The following is a 26,122-nucleotide window of genomic DNA, read 5'->3' as shown; positions in this document are numbered from 1 at the left end:
TTGATGCCTTCGATGTCACTACTCTTCTACCCTTTGCGTTTGCCGCATCTTCCATTGGCTTCACGGCGCTGAGGTTTCTCTCCAGGATCCTAATCCAAATCTAGAAGCTCGTAGCTTCTGAGATTGGTAGCCGAAGTAATGGCGACAAGGTCCAACTCCAAGGCTAGGCTTGGTGCCAAGCCGATGCAGCAAGCAGTGTTCGAGCTGAAGCAGCGGGTGGTGCTGTCGCTTAATAAGCTCGCCGACCGCGATACCCACCGGATCGGCCTCGAAGAGCTCGAGCGGCTCGCCGAGAACTTGAGCCCCGAAATGGTCGCTCCATTTCTGTCGTGCGTCGCTGAGACTGACTCCGATCAGAAGAGCGCTGTACGCCGGGAGAGCGTGCTGGTGATGGGCACCCTCGCTAGGTCCTACGGAACCCTTCTCGTTCCCCATTGCGGAAAAATTATATCTTCGATTCTTAGGCGGCTGAAGGACACGGATTCCGCTGTGCGGGACGCTTGCATCGAGACTTGCGGGGTTCTGGCTACCAGTATGGCGGGGACCGGCGGCGGTGAGGGAGAGACTGTGTTTGTGGCTTTGGCCAAACCCCTCTTCGAAGCCCTGGGAGAACAAAACAGATACGTGCAGGTGGGTGCCGCCCTGTGCTTGGCGAGAGTTATCGATGAGGCTAGTGATGCTCCTCAATCCATCTTCCCTCATATGCTTGCGCGTATTATAAAATTGCTGAAGAACCAGCATTTCATGGCCAAGCCGGCGATCATCGAGTTGATCAGAAGCATCATACAGGTTCAGAATCGTGCTTCATTCCAGCAAGAGTCATTTGCAATTTTTAAATTCATTTTCCTTTAGGTACTTGTCTTTGTGCTATTAATTTCCTGGGATCCTCCGATCAGTAGTTTGTCTGATTCGATATTAAGCATTTCAATTCTATACGGGTAATATCATGAATTTCACTTTTGGAAAAAGATCACAGTGTATGTTTTTTCTTCTTATGCTGACTACAATCTGCTTTATCTTTTTAACAAATGAAGTAGTTTGATTCATCTGAAGTGAACTTTAGTTCCTTGCTGGTACAAATTTCTCATAAGAGATTACTAATGTAGTGATTTCATTCACTTTACGGGTTCCTGGTGTTTCTTTGTTCTTCTTACTGAAGAATAACTTGCCATATTATGCTCCCAGGCAGGATTTGCTTTAGCAACTCAGACATTGTCTGCAGCAGTAAATAGCATTCTTGAGGCTCTCAAAAGCAATGATTGGGCAACACGCAAAACTGCGTCCTTAGTATTGGCTGCTATTGCTGTAAACCCTGGATCTTCTTTAGCACCGTTGAGACATTCTTGCATCCGTTCCCTTGAATCCTGCAGATTCGACAAGGTTAGTTCTTTACTGATTTCAGATGTTTTGAGCTTCATCTCCAGATGCAAAACTTTGCTATTTTTCAGATCAAACCTGTGCGCGACTCGGTTTTGCATGCAATACAATGTTGGAGAGTTCTACAAGGGAGTGGTTCTCTTGAACCATCAGAAGTTGGATCATCCATAAAAGGTTTGAAGAGTGCATTTAGCTACTAGGGGAAAAAACTAAACTATGATTGCTATATCATTCATAGTTGAGCATATCTTCTCCCTTTTTCCTTCATTCATTCAGTTGTAGTATATGTAAAATTCTCGAACTAAGAATTCAATCTTAATCCACCTCTAGAACTAAGAATTCTGAGCCCTTGAGAATGATCACTGTTTGCTCGTTTTACATGCTAAAGTTATTTGGTAATTATTTTGTGCATTTACTTAGCTTGCATTGAGCAAGTGACTTAGTTATTTACCTGCTCCTGTTTCTTTTGTTTTTGATTCACAATCCACTATCCCTTACACATAACAAAAGTTTTTTATTTTCAGGTATTTTACTAATGGTAGTTTTCTCTTTCATGACAGAAAATTTTGGAGGTGATATTAATGATGTCACTAGTGATAATGGATGGGGAGACTCATCCTTCAGAAAAACTGGCCCAGTTTCTGTTTTAAGTGGAATTTCTACCTCCTCAACACAGAAGACAGCTCCTGCACCTGTCAAGAAACTGTGTAAAAGTAATACATCGAATGGTCAATGCATGAAGTTGAGGGATTGGCAGGTTGAGATATCAGTCCCTAAGACTCGTGTTATGTCACTGGTTACGGATGATTGTAGAGTACCTTCAAGGGTTCGTGCAAGAAATGCCTTTGAAAGAGGGGTAGTAAGTTCCACTCAGTTGCATGATACCGTTTTCGATTGTGGCTCTGTGGATGTGGATGAAAAACCTGAATTCTCGTGCGTATCAGATCTAGCTAGTAGGAGCCATGGGATGAAGCATGAAATAGTATCCCAATACTGTCATGGCGATAATGGTTCCACACATATTACAGGAAACAACAATTCAACTGCTGAGGACACTGGACTGGATTGCACAGGGAACCCAGATAGGAAGAGTGTGGATTCCACTGTTACAGACTCATGTTCAAACAGTATGCATGGATGTTGTTTACGTGCTGCAAATGAATTGTCCTTCATCAAGCAAAAACTCTTTGAAATTGAAACTAAGCAATCAAACTTACTGGATCTCTTAAAGGTACTTTCTTAATGCAGTAGATTTGTTTGATTTTTGGTTGTGAACCTGATGTTGATATACAGTGGTATGTTTTATCCAATATCTCTAAGTTTTCTATTTATTACAGGTGCTCACTGAAAATTCAATGGATAACCTCTTACAACTACACTCTAAGGTGAAGAAATTGGAGCATGTAGTAGACGGAGCGACACGTTCTGCTGCTGAATGTGAAAATCTTTCAAGCCTGGCATGCTCAAAACTTCTCGAGCAAGAGCAAACTATTACTTCATCCCTTAAGCTTACCACACTCACACCTAAGGCTTCAGTGGATAACCGCAAACTACACTCACCATTATCATCAAAAAGCATGGGGATGTGGGGGAAAACATTTCTCCCATAGGTAGATCTAACATTTCAGTCAAAGAAGTACAGTTTTTGAAGGATTCAGCACTTGACAAGCAAAGGAATCCAGTAGACACCCTTAAACCAAATACCTCTGGAAGAAACCTTAGATCTGTAAAAGGTCAATTAAAAGATAGAAACAATGTTGCTGATAGTGTTAGCAACTTGGAAGCCATGTCTGGAATTTGGAAGAGAGTTAACAGCTTTCTTAATATGGGGAATATCGAGTCAGCATACGTGGAAGCCATTCTTTCCAATGATGATCTTACTTTGGTCCAGCTTATGGATAGAACTGGCCCTGTTTTAGACAGATTGTCATTGGAGATAACCAATGATGTACTCACTTTCGTGGCTGCAAGCTTTGCTGATCAAAGATTTCTGGAACGTGCAATTCCATGGCTGCAACAAGTAATTTGCTGATCCCATTATCATAAGATGATACATAACTTCAGAATGCTTTTTTACTACAAAATAACTTCCTTTTTTCTTGCTTTGCTTTGTAGGTTGTTGAATTGAGCAAGGCAAATGGGTTGAGGCAACTTTTTCTGTCGACAAAAGCACAGACAGATTTCTTGTTTGCATTGCAGGAAGCAGCAACTAGAGTGGCAGCTGATCCAGTACTGAGGATGTCCATTCCTCCTCTTGTAGCAAAATTGCATCAGCTGTGGCTTGAGACTCCATGCAGGTAAGTAAGCTTTACCTCTTTCAGAAGTGTTACAAACCTCTCTATTACCATTTCCTCTTCTTTAAAACATTCAATTTTCTTGATAGTGATAAAGTGAATCGAACAGACCTTTTCCTCTTCTATGACATTCAATTTTATTGATAGTGATGAAGCGAATCAAGTACTCAAGGTCACTAAAATATAGTTTTTGAACCCACTCATCCTAGGCCCCCAGGCTATGGTGCAATGGTAAGAGATTGGACAGCCTCCACAAGGGTTCAAATCTCATCTAGAGCATATTACACTTGAGGGAGTTTGAAAAAAATATTAGTCACCAAGAGCTAAATACCTGAATTATCAAAAAAAAAAAAAAACTCATCTTGTCATCCAAGATGAAATAAGACTAGCACTCTCATTATACTTGATAAGTGTTTGTAGTTTATGAAGCTGATTAAAAGAGTGATAGGTTGTGGTAAGTTTTAAATTATGGATTGGTGCTGAAGCTTTCATTTCCGACTGAAATAGTAGGTACCATTTCAATCTCTTGTCATTTCCACAAATGATACACTTCAAAATATCTAGAAATGACTTAAATAGATATTTTAAGTTTATAATCCTCTCTAATTTGTTGATTTACCTTCAAATATAAATTTATAGCAATCAAAAGATCAAGTAAATTTCTACTTTGCTTGAATTAGAGGAATTCTATAATTATTTTAGATTAGGTCAAATGGTTCCCTTAGAACTCAGTTAAATAACTTAAATAAATACAACTGAAACTAAAATAGTTATAAATAAAATATATGAATATATTTTTTGTTTATCATTTCTATACAGTCTTGCTATCTTGATGCTCTGCTTGATGGTGAAATCTCTTCTTGTTGTTGTTTTCTGTATTCATTGAAGCTAAGTTTTAAATGCAAATTGCAGTGAAACAAGTGGAATCAATTTTGCTCACTGATGTTACTCATTGCTGCAGGAGGAACCTTCCACCAAGAGGATGATAGATCACAAGGGAGCAAGGGATGTGCTTTCTAGTTCTTGGGATTGATCTCTTCTTTTGCCTTGTTATGTCAAGTTTTCCAAATGTGTCCTTGAGAACTTTGGAACCTGCTGCTTCTCAAACAAAATGTCATTTTGTTCTAATAATTTCGTATCGCATAGTTAAGCCGACCAATGATTCCATTACTCATTAAACTCTGATTTGCATCACTGTGCTTGATAAGAAGAACAAGAGAAGCTAAAAGAAACATAATGGAAGAGAATGATTGACAACTTGAAGCCAAATAGTCTTGAAATAAAGTTGTGAAAATGAAAAGTAGATGAAAACAAACTGCTACATAACTAAGTATTGCTTACCACAACAAGATCAAGATGTGTTAAAGAAAAACAAACTATTTAAGAAGCAGCAAGAATCCCTTAAATAAATAATGTTAGTGTCTGTACTCCAACATCTCATATTCTTCAGAGTGATTAATGAGGTACAGATAGTGCTAGGCTAAGATTTGGGGATTGGGACTAAAACAAAAGGCCAAATTATTCATCTCTCATTAGAATGACTTTAGGGAAGCTGGTTGACATCTGCTCAAGTTGCCAGTAAAAGAGGAAATTAAATAACAGGAAAAGGAACAAAATGGAGAGATGTGATTTTTCCTTCTTTTTTTTTTAGTTATGGTGGCCAACAAAATGTACAACTGCTTCTGCAATACCAGAACTCAAGCTATCCGGCAGCCCATCAATGGAGCTACTACACTGTACTAAGGCTGGCAAGAGGTTCATACTTCTTTCATATCTTGCTAGCTACTCGGAGTCAAAGTTGCTGGCTTAATCGTATCATCAGGCTTGGAGGCAACACCAGTGCTCGAGGAGTTAGTTTTCTCGTTCGATAGGTCAGGGTCGCTAATTTCTTCCAATCTCATAGTATGGGCAAAGTTCTTTGAAATCTGTTCAATAAGGTTGCCGGAGAACGCAGCGGCTGGGCTCCTTTGGTCTTCCTGAAATGCCGCTGGGATAGGCCCTGCGGAGTTGGATAGCTGTTGCTGGAGGGCCTTCCTCTCTTGCATGGCCTTCTCCCTCTCCTCATAGAACTCGAAATCATCAAGGATTGATACTTCATATTCATGTTTCTTAAATATGTTAAGCATCTCCAGTCCCTGCTCTAATTTCACCTGTGTAACAAAATAATCTTAGTAGACCAGCAAATGTTGCGCAAAATGAACCGCCTATGTAAACAATCACTACAGTGCAAGAGAAAAACTAAATTCTCTTCGTTCGTCGTGTTTACTTGACACTAGTGTTTCAAAGAATCACAGAACAATTTGAAGCAGATACCCTCAGGGTCAAGTTCCATGCATAGCAGGGGGGAAAATGAGGGGCTAACAAAAATTCAGTCAATCCAGTTCAAAATTGAATGATTTCAAGTATACTTTGGATCAAATTTTGCAGGATTGAAAGAGAAACATACCTCTTGGGTGTCTCTACTATTGGTGACAGGCTTATTATCATTATTTTCAAGAATAATATGTCGAAACATATTGTTCGGAACATCTTTCACTATATGCCACTTGACAGGGAATTGGCCATTCCACTTGTCTTGCTGCCAATAATCCACACTTTTTTCAAAATCAACTGGTCCGATCATTTCAGCTACCCCGCAGAATTGTGCACTTGCATTTACCTGTTTATGGTTACCAATTTTTTGAACAGCAATTAGTAATATGCGAGTATAAATAAAGCATATAAAAACAGTTGCCAAAAGAAAATTCACTAAATTTAGTATTGAAATTTGATAGAGCAAAGAGGAGTGCGCAAGGAGTTACTGAGAAAAATAAGAAAACTGGGTGAGGATCTTCTTTCTTCTTTGCTTCATGGTATGCAGAATCTAACTTGCGATTCCCATTGGAAGTGCTTGCCCAAACACCATATTTGATGCTCTTATGAACATTATCCTCAGTGTACGATTTAATTATGAAAAATCTGGCATCCTTATAGTCTGTCATAAAGTCGGGACTATTATAAAGAATATGATCGACCCTTGCAGAACTGTTATTTGGATTGTCCACGGAAGGATTCTTTTCATTCATCTGATTCTTTGCCCTATTTGCTCGTGGTCCTCGGTTTTGTTCATTAAGAAAATCAAGAGTGCCATTACAATTGCATAACAGAACACTTCCAATTCCTTGCCTCCTACCTTTCTCTGTAGTAACTGCTCCCCAATCCTTAATTCCCGAGTTCGTAAAAGGCGTTCCAAATGTATTGCCGTGATATACACCAGCATGAGGATATCCTCTATCAACAGAACCTATGGAAGATCCAAAACCATATGAGGATCGCTGCTGCTGTGAGCCCTGAAATCAATAGAAAAACAAAAATCATGGTAGATTAGTAACATGTGAAGTGTATATGCACAAACAAGAAAACAAATCACAGAATTATCCTAATGAAGTGCTGCTGAGATCATAGATTAAGATCAAGATCAAATTTAACTGTGTATGGCAACCTCCATATTGTGGTACAATATTAATGCACGCAATTTAGTGATCATACCATGATTAAAAGAAGATAAAGAACCAAGTGCAGTGACCACAACCAATATTAACTTTTGCAGCAAGGAAATTTGTAGATAGTAAATTATTTTCAAATTTCAACTAGGCTTAATTTCTTTCATGCAAATGAAATGTTCATTTGTTCCTTTCCTAACAAATAAAAGGTATTAGATCAAATTGAAAAAAAGTTCAAGCAGCAATAGCATAAGAAATATAAGAATGTTGAAACCATATATTGAAAATCTGCAGTCAAACAAAACTATGTAAATACATAGTTTCCATGTCATAAAATAAGATAACAAATAAGGAATGAGAAACTACCATTCCAAAAGGAACTGTGCTTTGCCCAAAAGAGTGAGCACCCATAGGTTGTGGTGAAGCTGCAGGTGATAATAATGGAGTTGCAGACCTTGTTACATCCGGGGATCTCAACCAGTCTGAATAAAACGCAAGAAAAAACAAACCATCAGACTTTGGGGCAAACAAAAACGTAAGTATTATTACAAGTATCAATAATATACCTCCACCAAAAGAACCATATGATAGTTGATACCCAGGCCTTGGACTGAATAGCTGGGCATTGAAATTTGTGTTGTCAGCAGGAAATGCACCCTGTTGATCAATTGGAAATCTCCAATCAGCTTGTGGAATAGGAGTCGCAGAAGAGATATATGGAATGTTGGTAGCAGACGGCTGCTGGTAGTATGGGCCTGGGAACTGGAATTGCTGAGTGGAGTAAAGATGGCCATCTCCATTAATAGAAGGTAGAGGTGTTGTGACAGGTGAATATGGGCCATATGGCATCTGAGGACTGTAACCATAGCCGGTGTAGACCAGTGAAGGATTCTCATAGATGCCCTACAAGAAAAGTATCGTAAGATTTTATCACAGAAATAAAACACAGAGACAAAGCTGTCATATAAATATTCATACTCACAGTTTGACCAACTTCCAGGTTTTCAAGATTTAGAAACTGAGATTGACCTTCCCAATCATTAATTGAGTTATCGTATCCTGAAAAACAGCAAAATGATCAAACATCTTTCTGCCTCATTTCAAAGTCATAATCAAATCATCTCAAATTAGATTGGGATAAATATTGTGTTTGTATCCAAATTCAAATTCATAGTCAAATACCCTAGAGTAAGTTGGGGCAAAAAAATATTCTATAAAAAACAGCAACGGTAGAAGTTGGATGAATTTGACAGAATGGAAGTAAACAAAGAATTTAACTAGCAGAAAGTATAGGTGCAAAGAAATCAAAAACACAAATGGACTATCATGGTTTTTCAATCTAAAATTTTATTTACTGCAAACACCAATTTGTATTCATCTTGGATATCTCACATAGGTTCATACCAGCAACATTTGCACAACTACAGTGAAGTCTAGGAAAACAATCATTCACATAATGTCACAAATGTGAACATGTAAAAGGTAGAGCTTGTAATCAATTTTTCATGAATATTAACAAGATACTTAGAGTGCTATGTTAAAGTAAATCTGACCTCCATAAAAGGATTGTGCCTGAGGTGCAAATGAATGTTGTGGATACACCATATTATCCACATGAACTGGATCAGATGAACTTAAATTCCCTTGGACATCTCTTGTGAGATCCATGTCACTCGGACCATGTGAAGCATCAGAGGCTGCCACTTTCTCATTTTTAGTAGATGGTGGCTGATAGAAGGAAAAAAAACTCTGTGATTATATTATACATCAGATAAAGCAGGTGCTGATGAAGAGTTACTTGTTTCCTTGTATTATCAACATTGAGTGGTTTCTGCTTGGTGTTTGTAGTTAATAGTGTAAGGGGTATATCAGTAAATATAAGTTGTGAATGAGAAGAAAAAAAGTGTTAATGGAGAAGATACCTGCTTGCTTGAATTGTCAATATCAACTGTTTTCTGCTCAGTGTTTGTCAATGATGATGTCAATGGTTCTACTGAATCTATTACAGAAACACAGGGCAACTTGTTAATTCAACCATAGCAGGATATGGCACAAACTCAAACAAAAAGAAATAGTGCAAGTACATGTATGTAGATGATCCACAAGTTAAGGAAAGTTACCACAATTATATGACTGTGTGATATACACGTGTGAATAGTAGTTAGAAATAAATAAGCCTAAATGTCATTTATAAATTGCTCAGAAATGCAAAATCATACATGCAACTGTATGATACAAAGTTACAACCGTGACTCATTGCATCAATTATCAATATGCATTATTCAAAGATTCAGAGACGTGACTAAATGAAGATGCATGTCAAAATTCTTGTAGCAAGTTAATAGACTGATAATGGAGATAATTGATATAGAGTATGTGATCATATTAGAGGAGAAAATAAGAATTAAAGTTTAGACAAATTAGAAGAATACGAAGATTTAAGGCCTAATAATTATATTAAACTCTGGCAATGCCGTGACAAATTATCTAGTGAGCATCATACAGAAAATTACAAAAAACAGTAAGTAGTGTCCTAATTCCCAAATTTTCATAAAAAGAGACAAAACTAAAAGCCTAAAATACTGTGGCATAACTAATGAGACATGGTAAAATATATTAGTTTAAAAAATGGACTTAAAATAAGTTAAATAATTAAACCTTGATAATCAGAAGTCAAGAGCTTGACGATCAAATTAAAATTAAAATCCACATAGAGGTAAGAAAATAACTGTAGTTGGTCAAAAACAACATTGTTAAGACTTAGCTAATGTTAGTTGAGCAAATGAATTGAGTGCGTAAAGGTATGATGGATTAAGGTTCAAGATATTGACTACAATCAAATAATTACTGCAAACCAATAGGTAAAAGGATATAGATTCTCTATCTTTGCAAAGTAGTAAGGCTTCAGGTTTACAGCTCTCATCATTGTTTCCCTCAGATTATCTAAAATGGGGATCGACCCTCCCAGATAAAGTAAATAGTACCAAACAATCTCAATATTGTACACTAACATCCTTGAGAATAAATCATTTTCTTGAAGACCATGTTGCCACAGAATTGCTTTTCTGCTTAATACATATTTCCTAAATTTCCATGCAATTTTTCACTTCCATCTGAGAAATCAGGATAACCAACACAATCCATAAGTTGTAAATCTTTTTAGAATACCCAAGTAAAAAAGTAAAGATGCAGTTGTTAGAATATAGTACGGATCACAAAATTCTTAAAATTGATTAGCTAATTATCATAATAATTTTTATAATATCTAACTGTATGACGTGGTATTCTGCATCTTTTACTATCTCACTACAACCATCAACCCATATATTATTAATATCTCAAGTGCTGTAGGTGCCCATCATCTCTTATAGGCTAAACAACATTCCATGTGATCACTTCCCTCACCTTTAAGCCCCATATCCAATAATAAAAATTCACAGGACTCACTGCAAACTGCCTTGCTAAATTACTCACAGCAATGTGAAACTGCAACGTAACATGGTTTTAAATTATGTTTGTCTCCCTCAGTGAGGTCACGGGGACTGGCATTAGAACCCATAAAAACATCAGCAAATAAAACAAGCTCCAGGATCTGAAGAACTAGAGGGAGAGGTGGGCAATGAAGCTTTGGCTCCATGTCAGACGTGGACAACAAAGCTATAGCATATGGCGACAAACTAGGTTGCGATGAAGAGAACGTTTGGTATGGTGGGAGATAAACGAGGTAGATTAAGAGCTCAATAACTATTCTTTCCTCCTCCTCTTCTCCTTCCTCACCCTCTTGTTTAATCATTTAATAGATGCCAACCAACACTATCCTGTACTGAGACAATACGAAAATTGACATTTGAAACCTATGCAATCTAAAATGAAGATTGTCAGTATACTTGATCTAAATAAGATAAGGCCATAAAATAGAGTAGATGTAGAAACCAGATTCTCAGATTATATAAACATATACCAAGTCATAGCTTCATCGTACCATAACTGCGGTAGTAGATCAACCCCTAACAGATTCGAATGAAATCCATTGCTCCAATTACTCTAGTAAATACAAATTACGGGGACAAAAATTATCTCAAAACGAGATCTAATAAAAACACCTAAGATCAATCACCTGAATTCTCAACCCTCATTTTACAAAAACGCAGGAAATAAGATCAGAAAAGCAAAAGCAAAAAGATCATGTTTTCCCCATCCTTCAACCGTAATAACCCAATCAAATCCTACAACAATCACCTTTATGATTCAAACGGGAAAAAACGCTAATTTGATGGAAGAACACGAACGGGAACGCATGAATCTGGTCAAAGAACATGGCATACCGATGCGATCCGGCGCCTGCTGCGTCGCCGCCATCTCGAACCCAGATCTCCAGCCCGGTCCTCTTCCAAACAAGAGAGGCAAGACAAATAAGCTTCCTCCACGATCCCTTCCTTGCGATCTCGCAGCACGGGCGGCGAGAGGTTTAAGATTGAGAGGAAGGGGATGCTCCGAGATGCGACTTGGATTGGGAGAAGAGGAAGGAAGGGAACGAAACAGACACCGCCCTTATTATTTATTGCTCATTTTATATATAAAAATTATGAACGCATTTTTCTCACATATATCCTTAACTTTGCAATTTAATACCACATGGCCCCTCAAATTCCAAGTTACCAATATACCCTCAATCTATTACATATTTGTTAATAATTTACTTTAAGACCCTTATTTAATTTTTTATTTCACTTTATGAAGAAACAAAACACTGTAAATTGAATAATAATTTATTAAATGCATTTAATATTTTTAACAGAAAAGTGTTAATATGAGATAAATTTTAAAATATATTTTTAAAAAATAAAGAGCAAAATGACATAAAAGTGTTATAAATTTTAAAAATTTATAATACATAATTGAATTGGTAATGACGGAGTAGATTTATTGACAAATTGAACTGGATTTTCTGCAATGAAAATTGTGAAGAATAGGTTGCGGAACAAAATGGAAGATGATTTCATCTGTGAATTTGAGTCTGTGACTAACTACAGCTTCTCGATTTGAGCAATGATAGACTATATGAAAATGCAGCATGAAATCTTAGTATAACACATTGTGTGTGTTATGCTGAGATTTCATACTGTATTGTCATACAATCTATCATTGCTCTTTATAAAAATAGACTCCTTCAAGATGATGAATATTGGATTTGGTAAGTCAAAATATAATTTTATCTTTGAGAACCTATAGTTTTTTGTTTAAAGTAAATTATTAACTTCTTCAGCAAAAGATGAAATTTGTCACTTTAACGGTCTCACACGATCGGTCCCACGACCATCCGTGAAAAGATAAATCGAGAAGAGAAATGATAGACTGTATAAAAATGCAGTATGAAATCTCAACATAGCACACACAAGGTTTGGGTCCCATTTCCATGCCTTATGTGTGTTATTTTTCATGCATTTTCATACAGTCTATCATTTCTCTTTCATAAAATGAAATCAAATTTTGAGTAAATAAAAATTCACAATAACATAGAGGGTAAAGATGGTTAACTATAAATGGATAGGGTTAAGTTTGTAAAATCTTAGTTATAATGGGGCTATGTGCAATTTGGTAAAGGAGGAGCGTTCTGTAAAATGGAGAACTAAAAGGGCTTAGCAAAAAAATTGTAAAAACAACAAGAAAAGCACTCAACAAAGTGGAGGAGGAAAAGGAAGAGGGTGGGTCAACTCAAATAAGAGGGCTTCAATTGAGATTTAAGAAGGTGGTGGACCAAGTTGACATGTGCCATGAATGACTCCGTTAAATCAATGATGATATTGTTGTTTCCATATAATATTTTAATATATAAAATCAAAACTCGACTCAAATGTATAAATGATTACTCGATGAAACCCTTATCTAGTATAGACTTTAAAAAATATATATCATTTAATTTTTTTTTGAAGGTTATGAATATTTTTTATATTGTATTAAAGTTATTTTTATGAGTTAGAGTTTGAGACTATTTAAATTTTTATTTATATATTATTAGAGTATTATTTTTTTTATTTTAAATCAACTTTATTCAATTAAATTTAGAGATTTTTACTTTTAATGATTTTTTATATTTTTTTCTTAAATTTTGCTATAGTAATAATTATTTTTCTATTTAAAGTCAACATCTTAATTTGCAAAGAGTTTAATTATTAGAATTAACTAATGACACGGATAATTATTTTTGGGATGAAATATATTGATTTTTCAAACATCTCAAACCAACTTAATCTTAGGGCTAAGTATTTGATTAAAATCGAATTAAATTGAATTAATCAAAATCGAATCAAATTTTTTTAACTAATCAAACTGATTAAATTTTTAAATAAAAATCAAACAAATCAAACCGATAAAATATCGATTAATTTGGTAAAAAATTAAATTAATCGGAATAACTAATTTTTTAAAAATATTATGAGAGTTTTACTAATTAGTTAGAGATTTATAAATTTATTTACTTAGTAATTTATTTTATTTTTTATTTTAATTAATTTAATTTTAAAATTGAATCGAATTAACCTAATTAATTAATTTTTTAAAAAAATTAAAATTTTAAAATAATCAAATTAAAATTTTAAATTCAATCAGATTCATTAGATTTAATTAAATTTTTACTCATCTCTATTCTATCCTATAAGAATTAGGAGATCATCTCTCAACATGCATTAGTTTTAAAATAATCACTCTCTTTGTTCTTAGTTTACCTATAGGTAGATTCTTCAGAACTATAAAAAATATCTTAGAATGGAATTTCTACTAGACACCTTTTTAGATTTAAAAAAAAAATTGGAATGTTTCATTTATTTCATACTAATGAAAAAAGAAATTAGTCACATAAAAATTATATTGAACAGGAGAATCACGATCTACGATTCTAAATATAAGGCATAATTTAGATAATAAAATCTGTGGTTTCTTAGATCTGTTAAAATAGATTATTTTCAATGATTTTGAATAAAGATCTTTATCATTGTCATTTTAAACAATTTTGACTTCTTCATCATCCACAAAACTTTTGAGCAGGAAAAGTTAACAAAACTTTACTATATTGAAATGATTAAATATTTTTTAAATTTCTAAATAGAAATATGCAATAATTGAAGTATAATTATGGATAATAAACAAATATCAATATCATGATAATTATGGACGAAATATTTAACGTAATTAATTGAGCTTGTTGCACTTCAACCGGACTTCTCCCGTCGTCCCCGGACGCGGGCTGAGGGCTCCCATCTTGACCATCGCCGCCGCGAAGTCCCCGGCGAAAGCCGCTCCGTCATCGCTGTACTGCCTCACCAGCGCGTCCTGCGACCCGCCGTTCAGCAGCTCCTGGTCCGAGTGCAGCAGCCCCCTCCTCGCCACCAATCCCCGGTAGTAGGCGTTGTCGAACCGGGACGGCGTCTCGCTGTCGAGCGGCGCGAGGTTCGTGCCGCCGTCGGGCGAGCAGATGCGCCTGCGGCTGGCGGCGAAGCTGGGGTCGGCGTTGCAGTCGTTGTAGATGTGGGCGGCGAAGCTGGAGCACTGCGCTAGGCCGATGGTGTGGGCCCCGGAGAGGGCGGTCATGTCGCGCGGGCTGAGGCCCTTGTCGCGGAACAGGGAGATGAGCCTTGACAGGTCGTCGAACGGCGCCGGGATTTCTTCGTTGGCGGCGTCCTGGTACGCCGCCAGCGAGTCCCGGCGACCCAATTGCACCGTCCATGTCGGTCCTCCGAGCTGCACACATGCAGATCACCACTACGTCTTAAACCAATTCCTACGAAGCATAATTCAATCTAAAATTCCTCACCGAGGCGACGCCGTCGTGTGCAGCCAGCGCGAGGACGTCGGCGCAGGAGACGGTGGCCGGGCACTCAGCCTCCACACTGGCTTTGATGGCGTCGATGAGTTCAAAGCCATGGGCGGAGTTGTTGTTGGCGTTCGCAAACTTCTCGCTGGCGAATGCCGCCGTGCCATCCAAAAGGATCGACGCATCGCACCCCTGTTACATCCTCAATTCCTTCAATATCGAGAAAAAGAAGAAGAAGAAGAAGAAGAAGAAGAAGAAGAATTCATGGTACATTAACAAAGCAGTCGTGGAAGAAGAGGCGGAGAACGAAGGCAGCGTTCCTCGGGTTCTGCCGGACGGCCTCAGCCATGGCGGAGCGCACGATACTCCGCAAGTTGGGGCACGTGGCGGAGTAGAACGCAGGAGACAAGTGGCCGGAAACAAGCACGGCGGCGGAGACGACGGAGAGAGCCAGAAGCAATCTGTGAATCATCGACGACGGCGATGCCATGCTGCAAGCTGCTGGCTGGTTGGTTGCCCAATCTAGTTATGTCTTCTGACTTATGGAGACGACAAGTATATCTATCTATAGATCTATATATAGATTCATTCATGAATGTAGCTAGATATGAATCTAAGCTTTGAATTGATATGCAGTAGTAGTTAGGAGTCTGATAGTGTCAAATTAATCAACTTAATGCGCGTTGACTCTTTCATATATTTTACTTTGTCAGACATTAATTAATATAATTAAGCTAAGCTGTTGTGAATTGGTATAGAAGAGCAGGTAGGAGTTTGACAATGTCAAATGTTTAAATTTAAACGTTTCTTCAAGAGTTTTTTCTAGATTAGCTAGGTGGACACTCTTGTTAGGACAATTATATCTTTCACGTGTTCTTCAAAATTTTGAATTTATACAAGTAGATTTGTTAAAATGATTTGAGCAGGCAATCTCAAATTAATGGTCAAATAGAGAAGGATATGATTAACTATTTGAAATGACTATACTATTTAAAATATCAAGCTATTTTGTATGATCGAGCCGAATTGACTTAGCCGAGTTGATTTGGTTGGGTGTCGAGTTAGTCCTGTGCCGAGTGCCAAGGTTAAGTTATCGAGTCAGTCGAGTTGTCGAGGTTTACGTGACATAGTTTCCTTAAAACAGATTTGTCTTCCTTCGACTGTGCTTCGAGGTTATGATGGACGTCGATTTTCTAATATACAATAGCAGAATCGCTATCACTACCAAGCACTAGGTGGTCGTGGCGAACGAAGCTTATATATACCTGAATATTATCATGAGTAAGATCTCCATCGAGTGGATGAAACGACAGAGAAAAAAAGCAAGAGAACAAAATGTAATGGATTTGTTTCTTCTGCTCTTATTATATGTGCTCTTTCTTTTGTGATCAGTAATCTTCTTACATAAGAGCTCAGACCCAAAGCAGCAATCAATGACTAATAAATGGTCAATTATTATCTTTACTCGTTAAGATCAAAATGCTAGCCCTCAATTATTCATTATGATCGGTCGTTTCACTCAGATAGTACACATTGAGATCAAAACGTTAGCTGCCAACCACTCATTATGATCAACCGTTTCACTCAGTTGATTACAGATTCGAATAATAAAATATTGATTCATTCGCTTGGATAAATTTTATCATGACCAATCTAACATTCGATAAAACCACAATATAATACCAAAATTATAAAACTTCAGTGCAATACTAAAACTTGACTTCGAACAGTCCTTCAAGTCTAAAGCAAAATTTAAACTTAAGATTAATATTTTTTGAATCTAGTTCATACTTCGACGCTTTAGTGAATCTGAATCTAAACTAGACCGCCCTATATATTTGGATTCAATAGCACTGAAACCATGCGTCTTCATCATCCTCACACAGGAGAGGATCCAACCCCTGGCCACCTTCCAACTCACTGTCGGAGATTCTGGTGCAATTGAAGTCAGCTGAAGAAGTAGCACTCAAGCTGTCAGTCTGAGTAGAACAGATTAATCTTCTCGCACCTCGACAACTAGTTGAATCATTCACAATGAACTCAGACAGGGTCACTGGATCAGGAAGAACAGGATGTGTCATATTGCCAAACGATTCATCGGTAGGTATTACATTGGCAAAATGAGTTCTACTCTTGGTTTGGATCGCAACGACGATCTCTGGTTCCTTGCCTTTTTCTTTGAATGGCTGTGCTACTTTATTTCTCATCGGAGGAATTGTCTTGCTGGTGGCCAAGCCTTTCTTCTTCCTCATGTAGGTGTTCCAGAAGTTCTTTATCTCATTGTCTGTTCGCCCTGGTAATCTTCCTGCTATCAACGACCACCTGCATGCCAATCGAAATCCTTGTTCTAAACTAAAAACCATCATAAAGATTAAAAAAACAAAACATGCACACCATACTGTACCTGTTACCAAGTAGGTTATGAAGCCTGACAATGAGCTCTTGTTCTTCCTCAGTGATGTTCCCCCTCTTGATGCCTGGTCTCAGATAATTCAGCCACCTCAATCTGCAACTCTTGGCACATCTGTTTAGTCCTGCAAATGAGTCCGAAATATATTCACAAGCATCATGCATGTCCTCTAAGGATCGTCTTGTGATAAATGAACACCCTTACCAGCATTAGCAGGTAAGGTTCTCCATCTCCCCAGGCCATGAGCCCCAATGTAGTCTGAGAGCAGCTTGTCTTCTTGGCTCGTCCAGGCTCCCCTGTTCAGGCCTTCCTTGTCACAGCAGGCTTTTCTCATTATTATTTTCTCTTCTTCTTCTCTCGTTACAGGTTGCAACGTGAGTCCTGAGAACGAACTGAGACCAAAGGGAAGGGAGGAGCATAATATATATACTGACCTTGAGATTTCATAAGGACCTTCTTCCAGCATTAAATGCCAACTGCAAGACAGCTCTGAGGACCACCCACTGGGCAAAACATGGCCATGTCACTCTTTCTCGAGTCCCTTGTCACTTCTTGCTTGATGCAGCAAAGGAATCTCGTTGCCACTGCCATTTCATTCTATGATACAAGTTTCAGGTCGTGATGGTAGGTCACCTACAGATATTAGTTATTCTGTGCAAGCTTGCACAGAGCCTGTTTGCCAAAGAAAGACCTCTCTCAGTCTCTTATGGTCAGTATCATGGATTTTGGAAGTTTAAGAAGGTGTTAGTTGATTTATAGTCATCAGAGTAATGAGAAATAGTCCAGAAAGATTTGCCAGTATGTGCACAACACAAGCATGGAGGTAGTCGACTTGGTCTTTGATACAAGCAGCAATGGTGGTACAAGTAGTCTTTATGGAGAGGAGAGCTCCATTCTCTTTATCTTCAAGCTTTCATTAACCCTAAATCCACTTTTCCTTTCTCTGGTAAGGGTTCCCTCAAGTGGCCTGAAAGCAAGAAATTCTGAGTCTTCATTATGCTTGTGCTGAGAAAAAGCATTAAACAAACATTAAACGTGGTATTTGTAGACATCCACTGACTGCAGAGAAGTCCAAAAGATAAACCAATTCAACAAGTTTCTGACAAGCTTTAGGACACCGAATGGGAACTGAACAAAGTGTTCTTGCTGCTGAAAAAGAATAACTGAAAGAAGTAACAAGGGTTGGAATTGAAGTTCAAGGTGATAGAGATGGATGATTATATAAAAAGAACATAATAAGTGAGATACTTTGAAGCAAGACTGACTTCTCTTTGTTCTAAAGCTTCAAATAATAATTTGTTTACATTTATCCCATCCTTTGTGACCTTTGAGATCTATTTCCATCTCTTTTTGTTGATTCAGTAGGGATTATAAAAATGAAAATAAGATGAGTCGTTTAGTTTATTCCTATTTCTCTCTGTATCCATTGAAGATTTAAACAAGCAAACCTGAAAAAGATATAGGAACTTATTAGAACTAAAAAGAAGAAGAGTGTTTCATGTATTCAATGTTGATCCTAATTATCTTATATTTTTAGTTTCTAAAGTTTTTCTCCATGGTTTCTAGTTCTATATCATGAGAATAAAACAACTTATTTAAAGGATATAGGAGCTCACAAATTCAACTCCCACTTGGTCTACAATCAAGTTTTAAAGTATATCTATATTCTATTTTATGAACTTCTTTCCCTACCTACTAAGATCAACCATTTGTATAATCATTTAGATTGATATTTAGAGTTGTGAGGGATGATGTGAGCATAATCATCTTTTATTATAACTTAGATTGATATTTCACCAACTACATTTCCTCTAAATATTTATAATAAAATATAAATTGTAATATTTTCTTTTTTAGTTAATGAGTGCTCGGGTTAGAGCCGTCAATTTGAATTGGACCCATCGGATTAGTCCGCTCCGTCAAATACTTTAGGTAGGTTGGGTTGAAATTTTTTTAATCTATTTTAAAGTGAATTCAAGTGGGCCGACCCGCCTAGGCCCACGATCCGCATGGGTCGACCCGTGGTGGGGTTGGGTTGCCCTGTGAGTTGAGAAATTTTATTTTTTTTTTAAAATTTAAAATTAAAATAGAAAATTCAGTGAAATAATAGGCTTAATATGTCTAAATCACAATTCAAATTTAAAAATTTTAATATTTTTTTATATATTTTTATTTTTTGACAGATCCAGTTGGCTTGGGATAGAAATTTCTTAAGCTGCTAAGTTAGTGGGTCGATCCGGCCCACTCCACCATATGATAAATTTCTGATGGATTGATCCGCTCCACCATAAGTTGATGCTCTAGTTGGGGCATAAAATCCCGGGGCAATGGTGCAACTGTATAAGTTGATGCTTTAGAAATTGGGGCATCTGGGTTGGCCGCTGGCGTGCGCTTCCCGCGGTGGGCTTGGGTTGATCCGCGGGTTGAGAAAGTTTATTTATTTATTTTAAAAAGTATAAAACTTAATGGTGGGTTTCATCTATTTAAAATACAATTTAAGTTTAAAAATTATAATTCAAACTTAAAATTTTCAACTTAATCAATTTAAATTATACTTCAAGCTTAAAATTTTTAATATTTTTTTAATATTTTTATTTTTTAGTAGGCTCGCGGGTTGGCTCCCGCAGCCCGCCTTGAGTTGGGTTGGGTTGGAGATTTTTCAACCCGCCATGCGGCTGACTGCCCCGGATTTATCATATGATGAGCCCGCTATGGGTTAGCCCGCCCCGCCATGGGTTGACCCATTTGACAGCTCTAGGTGCAACGGTAGGATATCTGGGTTGTGACCCAGGCACCCGCAGTTCGATCTCCAACTACGGCGTATTTGCAAGAATTTTTTTCCAAATGGAGAACGCAATCAAAGGATGCTGGGCATTTGGATTGGCCGCCGTATGCACTTTCCGATTTACCCTGGTGGTCGGTGGGAAACTTCCGTGGAACCGGACCGGCCACCCCTAGGGATTGAGTCGACTGACTAGGATTTATCATTTTTTTTCTAATTAAGCATAAAATAATGGTGTCTTTAATTATATATATATATATTATATAAATTTTTTCCATCTCATTTCATCGTATCGTATGATGAGTTTTTGATTAGTTGATCCACTCCACTATGAGTTGATCCGTTTGCCAACTCTAATTGGGACATAAAATCGTAGAGTCTTTAATAAAAAATATATATAATATAAATTTCTTTAATAAATTTTTAAATATAAGCGGGTGATCTACTTTCAAAATTAATCGAATACAATTTAACTTTTAAATTATAAAATAAAATAAAAATATTCATTCAATTATAAAACGTGTGGTTTGATTATTTAAAAATATTTCGTCGTTAAATTTTAAAAAAGTCTAAATATATTTGTTTTTACATTTTTACCCTAAGTGATATTAGAAATTCAATTTCCTTCCCTTTCTAGATAGTTCCACCAAACTGTCTAAAGGGGTCGATTCCGGATCCAACGGCTGAGATGGTTCCGAACCTTCTCGAGCTCAAACGAAACGAAAGCCCTTCTCTCGTAAAACCCCATCCGCCTCACCTTCCTATCTCTATCTGAATCGCCTGCAGAGGAACTCTCCCGAGAGACCTAGCCCTATCCGCTCAAATCCCACCAGTTCCTCGTCTCCAAGCTCCTGTTCGAGGTGAGATTTCCCTTTCCTTCTATTTTCCCTTCCTTTTTATGCGTTTGTGGTCTGCTCTTAGTGTTTGCACGACCTTTTTGCCTTGTTTGCTTGTAGAGTTTGACCGATTGACGCTTGACCTGGTTAGCCATGTTCTGGTTTTTTGGTTGAGATCCTTTACCTAAAACTTTGTTGAAAAGAAAAAAAAATCATTTTGTTTTGCCATTTCAGTTCCTGCAAGAAGCTTAAACTTGGCTCAGTAGGAAGTATGTCTGCACTTTACCTTATTTATTTATTATTTAGTGTTGCGCTGTTTCTACTGCTTAAATTTTGATGTATACATTTGTTGTATGGTTTATCATACTTCCGTTTTGATAGTTTGTTGTGGGAAATTTGAATATGCTGCTGTTGGGTTGCTACTACATTACCAGATATCCTTTGTTAATCAGATCATTCTTGTACCTCTAGATGTTGTTGTAAACCTGAATTCATATATTTGTGGATGACCGTTTAAGCGCTAGATGTGAATCTTAGATTTTCTGTTTTATTTCATTTTATTTTTGAGATAATTTGATGTTATGTTTCTCTTCAGCAGGCAATGGCTTCCACTTTCTATGCAATGTCTACTTTTGGTGCTGTTGCTTCGCCAGGAAACTTTGGAACGGACAAGAAGTTAGCTTCTAGACAGAAGCTTTCTTCTCTTGCTTCTATATCACCTAGTTTACTTATCAGCAACAGGAGGCGCAGCTTCAGTTCTATGAGAAGTGGCAACTCTAAGATTAATGCTATGGCCAAGGAGTTATACTTCAATAAAGATGGATCAGCAATTAAAAAGCTACAGGTATGTTATGTAAATAGTAAACATTTCTCATTGACTCCTAGATGTTTTTTTTTTTGTTTCCAATACTCCATTATAATGGTGTCATCAGACTGGCGTAAACAAGCTAGCAGATCTTGTTGGGGTTACTCTTGGCCCAAAGGGCAGGAATGTTGTCTTGGAAAGCAAGTATGGATCACCTAAGATTGTCAATGATGGTGTTACAGTAGCAAAAGAGGTGGGCAAATCCTTCATCTGATGCCTATGATATCATGATATTCTCCATATTTTGTCTGATATAGTTATTTTTTAACTCATTACATCCCTACATTATGAATGATTGACTGCCCCGTGGCTGGTTTTTTCTTTTCATAACAAGTATAATGTGTTAGTATCATGATCATGCAAGTTAAGGTGAAGTGGCCTACACTAGTTGAACTTTTTGTATTTTGTAACACAACAACCTCTCTTTACTCACTTCTTTTTAACTTATTCTGAAGGCAAACAAGCCTAGCAACAAGTTTATATTCATTATTCGGAGATGTTGTTGTGGAAGTTTCATTGTCTTCTATTTAAATGTTTGTTCTAGTAGTTCTATATTTTCTTGCTAAACTTGTATGGTCCTTCACAAGGTTACAAATTTTATATTGTGAAGTCATGCAGTCTCACACCAGCAAGAGAAAGGTATAATATTGGATGGTATACTATGCAATACTGCTTGCTGTGTGTGAATAATGTACCTCCCGATACAAGTTCATTTTGGATGTTGGTCTTTCATTGGATTGATACATCTGCATTGGCAGCATCGTCTGGTGCACTTTTATTTTGTTCTTCTTGGATTCCATGGAAATGTTTTTGATTGATGTCTATTGGCAGTGTGATTGTCTGTGTAGCTGACATGAAAAATATGTTAGGTGCTAACAACTAACTTTGCATTACTATCCTTTGAGCTGTTTTTTACTTATTCGGTCTCCTTCTAGGTAATTTCACTGTCTTATTAAAAATAATTGTGAGGGTCTATTCTGCTCATAATTTTATAGCTGCTATCCTTCACAGGTAGAATTATCCTTTTTTGTCGAATCTGGAAAAAGCAATTTGATGGTGCTTTGCACCTTGTTTGATCTTTATCATGTTTAATTTTGATATTGAATCCTTTATAACTTCAACTGAAAATAGGTTGAGCTAGAGGATCCTGTCGAGAACATTGGTGTCAAACTAGTTAGACAAGCGGCTGCCAAGACTAATGATTTGGCCGGGGATGGGACAACTACATCTGTTGTTCTTGCTCAAGGAATGATTGCTGAAGGTGTTAAGGTACACCATCCTGATCATAGTCCATGTAGTGGCTTGTGGTTTGATTGTCCCTGCTGATCACTGAAATGTGCATCTCATGCAGGTAGTTGCAGCTGGAGCTAATCCTGTTCAAATTACCCGTGGCATTGAAAAAACTGCCAAAGCTCTAGTTGCTGAACTTAAGAAGATGTCTAAAGAGGTAGGTTGGTCTTTCTGTCAGATTGTACCAGTTGCCTCCAAATGTGAAATTAAACCAACTATTGTCTAAAGTTAGTAATGATATCAACAGTTTTTATTATGCAATCTTTGTGATACAGGTTGAAGACAGTGAACTCGCAGATGTTGCCGCTGTTAGTGCTGGTAACAATAATGAAATAGGAAATATGATAGCTGAGGCAATGAACAAGGTTGGGAGGAAGGGTGTAGTTACTCTTGAAGAAGGGAAAAGTGCTGAAAACAATCTGTATGTTGTTGAGGGAATGCAATTTGATCGAGGATATATTTCCCCATACTTTGTGACAGACAGTGAAAAGATGACTGCTGAGTATGAGAATTGCAAGGTTTTAATCTTATGACAAGTTACTACATTTTTTTGGCTTGGATGCTCCTTTTTAGGTTAGTGTATAACTTACTGTAAGCTTGTATTATGTTATTAAGTCATATCTTCTTGTGTCTTCAGTTGCTTCTTGTTGACAAGAAGATCTCAAATGCAAGAGATCTTATCAGTGTGTTGGAAGATGCTATAAGAGGAGGGTATCCAGTAGTTATAATTGCAGAAGATATTGAACAAGAAGCTCTAGCAACACTTGTTGTGAATAAATTAAGAGGGGCATTGAAAATTGCCGCACTAAAAGCTCCTGGATTCGGGGAGCGCAAAAGTCAGTATCTTGATGACATTGCAATATTGACAGGAGGTTGGTATATTTACTTTCTTCATAATATCTTAGTTAAGATGTATTCTGTTTGCATTTACACTATCCTTCCCAGAGATTCTTACGGCATTTGTTTCATGCAGCTACTGTGATCAGAGATGAGGTTGGTCTCTCCCTGGATAAAGCTGACAAAGAGGTCTTGGGTACTGTTGCCAAGATTGTACTCACGAAAGATTCAACCACCATAGTTGGTGATGGGAGTACGCAGGAGGAAGTCAATAAAAGAGTAGCACAGATCAGAAACCTGATTGAGGTTGGATTGTCGGGAAAGGATATATGCTTTTTTACTAGATCAAAAATTCCAAGTTACTAGCTGTATTGAATATATGCATAGGTTGCGGAGCAAGAATATGAGAAGGAAAAGCTCAACGAGAGAATAGCAAAACTATCTGGTGGTGTTGCTGTCATTCAGGTATGCTGAATTTTTTTTTTTTTGAGGTTTCAGTATATTATTTGTTTGTTTGTTTTGTTCCTACAGGCTTCAATATTTGTGTGGTATTTTGGCTTACTTTGTCTTGTATCTCAAACTTGTGCAGGTCGGAGCACAGACTGAAACAGAACTAAAAGAGAAGAAATTGAGAGTTGAAGATGCTCTTAATGCTACAAAGGTCAAATCTAATGGCTGATAAATTTGTAATCTATGATATGCACTATGTTTAAGATTGTATTTCAATCGCCTTCTATTTTTATGTTTAGGCTGCTGTGGAGGAGGGTATTGTTGTTGGTGGTGGGTGTGCCTTGTTGAGGCTTTCATCCAAAGTTGATGCCATCAAGGAGGCTCTTGAAAATGATGAGCAAAAGGTTAGCATTCCACTTGAATGAAAATGCTTTATTCATGTGTATTACTAAAAATAATGTTAAGGTTTCTACATTGAATCTTTCCTCATGATGCAACTTGCAGGTTGGAGCAGATATAGTTAAGAAGTCTTTGAGTTACCCTATAAAGTTGATTGCTAAAAATGCCGGTGTCAATGGAAGTGTAGTCACTGAAAAGGTGTGGGGTCTATATATATTCTAAGTGTTTTTTTTTCTGGTTGGTTAATTGAACTGGGTTCTTATGATCTATGACCATATTGTTGGACAATTGCTTTAGGTATTGTCAAATGATAATTTCAAATTTGGTTACAATGCTGCTACTGGTAACTATGAGGACTTGATGGCGGCCGGGATAATTGATCCCACCAAGGTTTGCTCTTTTCATTTCTGTTTTGCATTTTACACAACCACTTGCTACGAAACTTAAAATGCTAGCTTGTTATGCCAAAATCATAGACTTGGTTGTTAACTTGGCCTCTGTCGTACTTAAACTGAAACAGGTGGTGAGATGTTGCTTGGAGCATGCAGCTTCCGTAGCCAAGACCTTCCTCACTTCCGACGTAGTGGTCGTCGACATCAAGGAGCCTGAGCCTGTGCCTGCAGGAAACCCAATGGATAACTCAGGTATGGAACACTGAAACAAGTTCAGGAATCTGTTCATCATCTTTGCTACTCTTGCTTTGATTTTGTATGTGCTCCTTACACGCTGCTACTGGCAGGTTATGGCTACTAAATAAACCGAGAAAGGATTACGCAGAGATCTTCTATCATGCTACAAGTCATTCATAACAATTTGGAGTAGTTTGAATTGCATGAGTAGCTTAGGGTAAAGGCGATGCGAACAGGACTTTGTTTGAGAAGCAATTCGAGCAGAGAAAAACAGAAAGGTTACATGGGAGTGGGAACTAGAAACCTCATTGTGCCTCTATTTTTTCATGAGCAGATGCAATTGCTTGTCATGTCGATTACCGAATTTTATCATGAAATTTGGTTGTGGTTTTTTTTGTAGTTTACATGTGTTAGTGTGTTAGGTTATCTCCTACGTTGTTGTCTTTCAGATTTGTACCTAGATCGATAGTTTCCTGCAGATTTAGCATTTAGGCGCATCGAGTATACTATTAGATTGTGTTGCTGGGTCCCACCTGTTTTTCGGTAGATTAGATTGCGCTGTTGGACCCACCTGTTTCTATCAATCAAAAGGCAGGTAAAGCTTAGCAACCACACCGTCATTCATCTGTAGCCAACCAACCCAGGACAGGATTTGATACGG

At 37.4% G+C, this 26,122-nt stretch overlaps 4 protein-coding genes and 1 pseudogene across 6 annotated transcripts; 2 read left to right on the top strand and 3 right to left on the bottom strand.

Moving 5' to 3' along the window:
* Positions 1-138: 138 nt before the first annotated feature.
* LOC141835681 (TORTIFOLIA1-like protein 2) lies at positions 139-4,657 on the top strand. Its single transcript, XM_074723049.1, is given in 8 exon segments — positions 139-789; positions 1,186-1,380; positions 1,449-1,551; positions 1,938-2,608; positions 2,715-2,967; positions 2,970-3,397; positions 3,493-3,674; positions 4,633-4,657. Coding segments are annotated over 8 exon segments (2,508 nt in total).
* A 400-nt stretch (positions 4,658-5,057) lies between these two features.
* LOC141836310 (YTH domain-containing protein ECT4-like) lies at positions 5,058-11,677 on the bottom strand. 2 transcript variants are annotated; one of them, XM_074723772.1, is made up of 9 exons: positions 11,479-11,677; positions 9,076-9,152; positions 8,707-8,881; positions 8,136-8,212; positions 7,720-8,056; positions 7,520-7,635; positions 6,473-7,000; positions 6,118-6,330; positions 5,058-5,821 (listed from the first exon to the last, which is right to left on the bottom strand). In XM_074723772.1, the coding sequence occupies exons 1-9, from the start codon at positions 11,510-11,512 to the stop codon at positions 5,450-5,452; spliced, it is 1,929 nt and encodes a 642-aa protein (XP_074579873.1). In that variant the 5' UTR covers positions 11,513-11,677; the 3' UTR covers positions 5,058-5,449. The 2 variants fall into 2 exon arrangements, with proteins under 2 accessions (XP_074579873.1, XP_074579872.1); XM_074723771.1 differs by having other exon boundaries at positions 7,520-8,056.
* Positions 11,678-14,337: 2,660 nt separating this feature from the next.
* LOC141836163 (peroxidase P7-like) lies at positions 14,338-15,453 on the bottom strand. The gene is made up of 3 exons (XM_074723586.1): positions 15,235-15,453; positions 14,964-15,155; positions 14,338-14,890 (listed from the first exon to the last, which is right to left on the bottom strand). Exons 1-3 carry the CDS (start codon positions 15,451-15,453, stop codon positions 14,342-14,344), a joined length of 960 nt encoding a protein of 319 aa, XP_074579687.1. The 3' UTR covers positions 14,338-14,341.
* Positions 15,454-16,807: 1,354 nt separating this feature from the next.
* LOC141835590 (uncharacterized) lies at positions 16,808-20,903 on the bottom strand (annotated as a pseudogene).
* On the top strand, positions 20,898-25,860 carry LOC141836732 (ruBisCO large subunit-binding protein subunit beta, chloroplastic-like). Of its 2 annotated transcripts, none has more exons than XM_074724251.1 (15): positions 20,898-21,015; positions 21,587-21,835; positions 21,924-22,049; positions 22,988-23,125; positions 23,208-23,303; positions 23,422-23,664; positions 23,784-24,018; positions 24,120-24,289; positions 24,371-24,448; positions 24,573-24,644; positions 24,733-24,837; positions 24,938-25,030; positions 25,130-25,222; positions 25,353-25,476; positions 25,572-25,860. In XM_074724251.1, the coding sequence occupies exons 2-15, from the start codon at positions 21,593-21,595 to the stop codon at positions 25,583-25,585; spliced, it is 1,830 nt and encodes a 609-aa protein (XP_074580352.1). In that variant the 5' UTR covers positions 20,898-21,015; positions 21,587-21,592; the 3' UTR covers positions 25,586-25,860. The 2 variants fall into 2 exon arrangements, with proteins under 2 accessions (XP_074580352.1, XP_074580353.1); XM_074724252.1 differs by having other exon boundaries at positions 20,912-21,015; positions 21,590-21,835.
* The last annotated feature ends 262 nt before the right edge of the window (positions 25,861-26,122 follow it).

This window comes from Curcuma longa, chromosome 10 (assembly GCF_044706935.1).
Source record: "Curcuma longa cultivar G26 ecotype Majalengka, Jawa Barat chromosome 10, ITB_CL_G26_1.1, whole genome shotgun sequence".
Lineage (NCBI taxonomy): Eukaryota > Viridiplantae > Streptophyta > Magnoliopsida > Zingiberales > Zingiberaceae > Curcuma > Curcuma longa.
This window is presented reverse-complemented; position numbering and strand designations above follow the sequence as displayed.